Source organism: Perissodus microlepis, chromosome 20 (assembly GCF_051167445.1).
Source record: "Perissodus microlepis isolate ML-2025 ecotype Zambia chromosome 20, ASM5116744v1, whole genome shotgun sequence".
In the NCBI taxonomy this organism is placed as follows: Eukaryota; Metazoa; Chordata; class Actinopteri; order Cichliformes; family Cichlidae; genus Perissodus; species Perissodus microlepis.
In genome coordinates, this window is record NC_140480.1 from 32,053,591 (window position 1) to 32,060,724 (window position 7,134).

Below are 7,134 nucleotides of genomic sequence, written 5' to 3' on the forward strand. Positions count from 1 at the left end.
TAGTCCTCTCCCCAGCTGCTATCAGAGTAGGAGACGTTCACACCTGTGCGTCCAAACGGCAAATGAATCGCGCATGAGCGAAGCCGCTGCTCCCGCACTGACTGTAACGCAGTCAATTCTTCTTTTACTGTTATGCTGTTTTGTGGATCACAAGGTTTAAAACTACTTATAAACACACACTCTCACACACAAAGTAACTCCACCAGAGTGCCAATTCCAGGTCACTTTTGCCGGTCCAGGCCCGGGTAAAGGAGCAGGGTTGGAATTGTGACATTAAAAAACAATAATTGCTAAAAGAAATTTAATTTGTAGTTCTAAATAAATCCTAACTGCATTTAGGACGTTTTTTACTCACTTTATGTCTCTTCCACGATGTTATTTCTCTCTCCAACAGCGTAGGTTACAATTACATTAGCATGACCAATTATGCAAATTAGGCGATGACGTCATTTGGCGACTTCTAGCGACTTTTAGGACAGCCAATAGCGATTTTCCTTACTGAGGAGTTGGCAACACTGCACTCGGCTCCTTCCGTCTGTCAGACCCAACATGGCGGCCTCCGCGGCTTCACGTGAGGTCTTCACGGAGGGAGTCCGAGCGGTTCTTCAAACCTGGCCGGTTCTTCAGGTGAGTTAGAGCCGATCGAGTGCCTCCTGAGCGGCAGGCAGACGGGTCCAGCTGATACCCAGACGGGTTACTGATTCAACGGATAACCGATATGAAGCTAACATGCTAACAGCTTCTCACGTGAGGAGCTTTTATTCTATTAAACCAAATCACAGACCTACACAGAGCATTTTTATGTCAACGGGACCTTTTAACTGGATAAATAAAAGATAAATACAAAAGTCACTCTGCCAAAAACTGACGGCGACTTCTACCTTGTGACAGGAATGTTGTTTGTGGCTCAAGATGACTTGATATCATACATGAGGGAGACAGTTACACATATATCTCACATATTATAGGTCAAAATGTCTTTTTGTAAATTTGTAAAAAGTGTAAATACCGGGAATCAGTTTTTGGCACACGGGCGTTGTGTTGTGATTGTTTTTATGTTGCTAAGTAGACTGTATAGTTCCTGTATTATTGGGTTGAATAATGGCCAGAAAATCAGATTTTAGTGCGCATTAACTTTGGAGAAGAAGTGTGCTCAAACCGATTTTCAAGAACAAGGGTGGAGCAGGTGGAGACAAGTGTCAGGGGTGCTTCCAGGGCTGGACTGGGACAAAAAATCAGCCCGGGCATTTTGACTAGAGACCGGCCCACCAGGTATTACAGGAAAAGCCATAAAGCCTTTGAATGAAAACAGACGCTGTGGTGACAGTGATGTACAGTCTTGTTGGCATATGTATGATTTCTATACATTTTACATCAGATAAAAACTTTGGTTGTAAGATTCAGATAATTATTTATTAAAAGCCAGACATTTTTAAATGAGAATAAGAAAGAAAAGTATTTCTTTGTGCCCCCCTTTCCCTGTTAATGCCCTACCTGGCCTCCTGGCAAAACTTTGCTAGACCCGCCCCTGCACAGTTACCAGCTGTCAGCTACTTAGAAAAGGATCCTGGTGTTATTTGTCTCTCAGAAACAGTTCATAACTTCCCTTCAACTCATTCATGTCACCTAAAAGGTAAACCTGTTTCTCCATCACAGCTCTGATGGTTCAGTAAGGACATCTCCTGGTTTCATCTTCATGTTTCCCTCTCACCACACATCCAAACCAATATCATGACCAGCAGCTTTACAGCTGTGGCTCCAGCAAACATCAGCTGATACTAGAAAGTAATATTAAATAAATTCTAACAACAGCTGATCAAGCTTAAACGTGCTGCTGTTGTTTAGCGCTATAAACAAACAAGAGAGAAAAGCCGATCAGCTGATCATTGATCAGTTTCGTGATTGAAGTAGCAACAGGAGAGAGAGGATGAGAGGAGAAGAGGCAGCTGTGCAGCAAAGACACAGAATAACTCCAGCTTTGTGTCTTTTTCCGTTGTAGTTCACTATCAGTAACATCATAGCACCCACCCAGCTGTAGAACTCCGTCATGCTAGCTAGTACGCTAGTAGTCTCTGTGGAAGCTCCACCATAGCCACCACCAAACAACTGAGCATCTGGCCAATCCACCACCTTTCATTGTCCATGCCATTACAAAAAAAATAAAAAAAATCATCGGCCCATTAAAGACAAAAAAAATCACCATCGGCCCACCGGGCAAATGACCGGTATGCCCGATGGCCAGTCCAGCTATGGGTGCTTCGTGACAGAAGGATGGCATGAAGACTGAAAGGAAAGGTTCTTAAGATGGTAGTGAGACCTGCTGTGACGTGTGATGAAGATGTGAAGACCTTTATTGGGAGTGACCAGAAGGGACAGGATTAGAAACAAGTCCTTCACAGGGACAGCTCAGCTAGGGCCGTTAGAGAGACATGGCTGAGATGGTTCGGATGTGTAAAGATGGAGCTGCCATGCAGGAGGACAATTTGAAGACAAGGATTAGATTCAGCGATGTAGTGAAGGAGCACGTGCAGAGAGTTGGTGTGACTGTAGACAGATGATCTGCTGTGGCGATCCCTAAAGGGGGCAACCAAAAGAAGGTGATGAACTTTGACCTTTGGATAGTTCATCTTTTTAAATGTTTCAAAATGATTCATTACTTCAGCAGAATGCAGGTAGAGCTTGGAGTTTGGGCGTCTGGATGCTGGGTGGTGGAGTCAACACATACCGGAGCGAGAAGTGGAGAAATTAAACAGACGTGTGGGGAGGATGTGTTTGAGTTGGGTGCCTGTAACATCTCGCAGGATTCTCTGTTTATGAGAATTTATTAATTAGCTCGTTTATTCTTAAGTCAACATTAGAAATCTGATGTTATGTATGATGTGAAGTCACAGCAATAAAATGTACCATCTCTGTTTGTCGGACAGATTGCGGTGGATAACGGGTTTGGAGGCGTCTACGGCCAGCAGAAAGCTGATTGGATGGTGGATGTGGTTCAGCAGTATTTCCATGACAACGGTGGGTATGTGTAGTTGTTACGGTGCTAATTAGAAGTGGGTGAGCCCTTTAAATCGAGTTTAAGCTTTCAGTGATCATTAGATGTGATCTGGGTTGTCTCAGTTTCAGCTCGTGCAGCAAACAGGATGCATGAATAAAAGTGACTTTGAACCTCCAACGGTTCAGTCTGTTCTTTGAATCTGACAAAGGACAGCGTGAGATATGGATTACATTTAATGTTGCATAAGAAAAGACAAATAATTAGGCAACGTTTCTGTCGATATCAAGTTGTGTTCTCTGTGCCTGGATCACCGTATCAGACACAAAGATGTTCAGCAACATTCTGATTAAAGGGAAACTCAGTCAAGTGTGTCTCAGAGGTTTAAAGGGCTCCTGTTGTCCTTCTTTTCTGCTCCATGTTCACATCAAACTTAAGTCTCAAATAATGAGGTATGTATGTAAAAGCAACCCATGTGAGCCTAAAGGCTTCAGACTGCTCCAAATGCTCCTCAATAAGATGCCAGAGAAAGAGGGTATGTTTAATATGTTCATCTGAACACGGCTCTGCTGTAGATGCTGAAACCCCGCCCACCTGTTGTTTAAACCCTCTGTTTACAAGACGTGGCCTGTCAGAAGAAGTTTGGTTTAAAGGGAGATGATCTATAATATTTCAGACAGGATGAACTGAGGAGCAGTTTAAGATGTTTTGAACTGTGCGCCATGCAGAGCTTTACTAGTAGAGTCTAAGAATAGAAATAAGCAGCAGAACCACGTTTAATTAAACAGCAAAGCTTCAGGGTCATTTTTCATGTTGTGTTAACATCTCCGTGTGTCTGTGTGTGTCAGCTGACCTGCAGCAGTACGAAGTCGAGGACTTCATCGCTGAGCTGATGGATCAGGAGTTCAATACAGTGGTGGATGATGGGAGTTTACCACAGGTACACACACACAAAGACAACAGCAATAACAGTGTTTCTTTTTTAAATCCTGTTTTTAAAATGCATATATTTAAAAGTAAACCCTCGGGATCAGAGGCTACATTTCTCATTCTCTGTATGGATATGATGTTATAATAAAAACAGCATGTTTATGACATGTCTGCATGTAAATTCTGGTTGTCTTCATCACCTTCCTGATGTCAGCAGTCTTATTAACGTCTTCATCAGTTAGTTCAGTAGGACGAGCGAGAGCGAGACATGAGTTCATCAGTTCTTCTCGCCAGGAGAATATTTAGTTTAGTCTTTTTGTTGTGTTTGTGAAAAGCGTGACACACGGCAGCTCTTGTGCTCGTACTGCCTCACGAACGAAGCTGCAGCGTTCAGTATGATGTGATTAATGATGCAGAACTCGTGGTTGAAAATGGGCTGTTTATGGTTGAGCAGAGGTGATGCGTTCACTGTCCGCTCCAGAGCTGGCAGCGAGCTCTGTAGTCAGATGGAGGCGGTGCACGATGTGCTACAGCCAGTCTGTGGTTTGCAGAACATAAACACTGTTTGATGATGAGCTCCCAGATGTTTCCATAACCCTGTCCGTCTATCCTGCTGCTTCATCACTTTTCTTATCTGATGCCTCCTCTTTCCTTTATGCGGTTTTTGTTCCTGGGTGTTTCCTGGTCGTCCTTTTGGAGCTGGCGTTGAGTCCTCAGAGATTCATGTCTGTCTCATCTTGGAGAAGAGTCACACCTGCTGCTTTTCTTCAAATTTAACATCCACCTTAACAACACCTGCTTCTCTGTCACTTTGAAGTTTTGCTGCCTTTTGAACAAAAGCGCTGCGGATTCTGTTAAAGCGGCTCCGTTTGATCTCTTCTGCTTTGTTTGAGCCTCGTTATTTCTTCTTTCCTGACGCTTTCCAGGACGACTCGGTTGCTCTGAGCTCTTTGTTCTTGTATAAACATTTAAGCGGCCAACTTTTCACTGTTCAAACCTCTAAACTCTCCACACAGCTGTTTCCTCATTGACGTCAACTTGTTTGAACTAAAGCGCAGCAATTAAAGTCGTTTTATTATTTTATTCCACACCGAACAAAAACTGAAGGAATGAACACAGAATCGTCCGCTTAGTGCTGGTCTGCAGGTGTGGATGTTTGAAGGTGACGTGATGTGTGTGTGTTTGTAGGTGTCCGCCAATCTGCTGCAGATGTTCGGTCAGTGGCGGCAGGGGGCACTGGAGCAGCTCAAACACACCATCAACACTCTGACACAGAATAAGAGTCAAAGGGCAAAGGTCACGGCTCAGCCCACACAGTCTGATGAAGAGAGCAACGATGAAGCACAGGTACGGCTCACCTGACACACACACAGCTGGGTCATGTTATTTCTGTAGGTTGATGATTGTCAGGTATAGTTTTGACTTCAGAATCAGGACTGTGGAGTTTGATCTCCGTCACTCCCACTGAGAATCTCTGAGCGACGTTCAACCTTTTTGAACGAGTAATCTGAATCTTTCACACCTGAATTACAACATTTTATAGGCTTTGTTAAAACCTGCAGCCAGATCAGTTGTGCGCCCACTCGAGCAGAAATCTCGACAATTCTGATCATTCTCAAGAGGAAACTTCAAAAAGTGCATTTTGTGAGTTTTGCAGGGTTGCATCCATTTTGATGCCATCTTCTAGCCGTGATTCCTTTTGTGGTTTAAAAATGACTGTATCACATAATTACGGAGTATTTGCCATGGACTGTCCAGTATGTCTTGCTTTCAGCTCCAGCTCTGGATGGACAGAAGGAAACTGTAGTTTGAAAATCTTTCAGCTTCTCTGATGCAATGACATCCTTGTTCTGTCCGTTTGTAAAGTTGTGCTGCTTCTGTGCTCATATTATAATCGTAAACAGACAGAAAACATTACGATATGTGGAGTGGGTGTAAAATGGATGTGGTTGCTGTTTTAAAACAAAATTCAAATATGTTTCATGAAGTTATGAAGGTTTAAAATTCCTGGAAAAACCACGACACTAAAAAGCCAAATATGGCCCCGCCCCGTGTACTGCGAGGGGCTCATTCATAGTATGAACACACAGGTGTGTGTGTGTGTGTGTGTGTGTGTGTGTGTGTGTGTGTGTGTAGGTGTGAGTGAGTGAGTGAGTGAGAGATGAAATCACCCGGATTGAGTGATGGTTGTTTGTGTGTGCAGGAGATGGAGTGTGAAGCGTCTGGTCCATCGGTCAGCAGAACACATCCTCCTCCTCCCCCTCCTACTCAGGATGAAGAAGATGGCTGGACGGTGGTGAGGAAGAAGAAGTGAAGATTTTAGGATGAACTGTTAAACTGAGAGACTGAAGCAGCTGACCTTTGACCTACAGGAAGAGACTTTTTAGTGAAAGCTGGGCCTCAGCCTCCACCTGCTCCAGACTGAAAGGGTCCTGCAGGCTCAGAAAGGCGTGCCGTTTGTCAGCCGCCTGCTGGGACGTTCAGTCTGGAGCAGGTGGACGAGGACGATGTCCTTAAACCGGAGACACTCTGCTTCCTGTGGATGAATTTTTTATTATTATTATTAAACACTTTGACCATACGCAGTGCTGTCGCTATACTGTACATCACAACATATAGAATTATACACTCACTGACCTCTTTATTAAATACACCTTACTAGTACTGGGTCAGACAGACTTTAGCCTTCAGAGGTTCGTGCAGTTGCTTCAGGTTTGTGGAGACCACCTGAGTCCAGTGAACTCGTTTTCATAAACTATGTTGCCAAAAGTATTCACTCACCCATCCAGTCACTGAACTCAGGTGTTCCAATCACTTCCATGGCTACAGGCGTATAGAATCAAGCACCCAGGTATGCAGACTGCTTCTGCAAACATTTGTGAAAGGGACCCCAGCGTGGTACCGTGATTGGATGCCACCTGTGCAACAAGTCCAGTGAAGTTTCCTCATTACTAAATACTCCAGTCAGCTGTTAGTGGGATTATAGCAAAGTGGAAGTGATTGGGAATGACAGCAACTCAGCCATGAGGTGGTAAAATCAGAGCGGGGTCAATCGCTACAGACCTCCAAACTTTGTGGCCTTCAGGTTAGCTCATGAACATGTTTGTAGACTGCTTCATACTGTGTTTAAGAAACTGGTCCTCTGTGCTGTGCACCACTGCATGGATGACATCGACCTGATGAGCCTCTCTACAGGAACACACCAGGTTCAC

The 7,134-nt window shown here is 44.1% G+C and overlaps 1 protein-coding gene across 1 annotated transcript; it reads left to right on the forward strand.

Annotated features, from left to right (window-relative positions):
* The first annotated feature begins 443 nt into the window (after positions 1 to 443).
* tsr2 (TSR2 ribosome maturation factor) lies at positions 444 to 6,503 on the forward strand. The gene is made up of 5 exons (XM_084916630.1): positions 444 to 627; positions 2,925 to 3,015; positions 3,841 to 3,932; positions 5,111 to 5,269; positions 6,126 to 6,503. Exons 1-5 carry the CDS (start codon positions 550 to 552, stop codon positions 6,234 to 6,236), a joined length of 531 nt encoding a protein of 176 aa, XP_084772756.1. The 5' UTR covers positions 444 to 549; the 3' UTR covers positions 6,237 to 6,503.
* Positions 6,504 to 7,134: the final 631 nt, after the last annotated feature.

Excerpts from the sequence above, each read along its gene's own strand:
- tsr2 (XM_084916630.1), top strand. The coding sequence starts at position 550 with ATGGCGGCCTCCGCGGCTTCACGTGAGGTCTTCACGGAGGGAGTCCGA. Across the intron at positions 628-2,924 it reads AAACCTGGCCGGTTCTTCAG|ATTGCGGTGGATAACGGGTT; the intron begins GTGAGTTAGAGC and ends TTTGTCGGACAG. Across the intron at positions 3,933-5,110 it reads ATGATGGGAGTTTACCACAG|GTGTCCGCCAATCTGCTGCA; the intron begins GTACACACACAC and ends GTGTGTTTGTAG.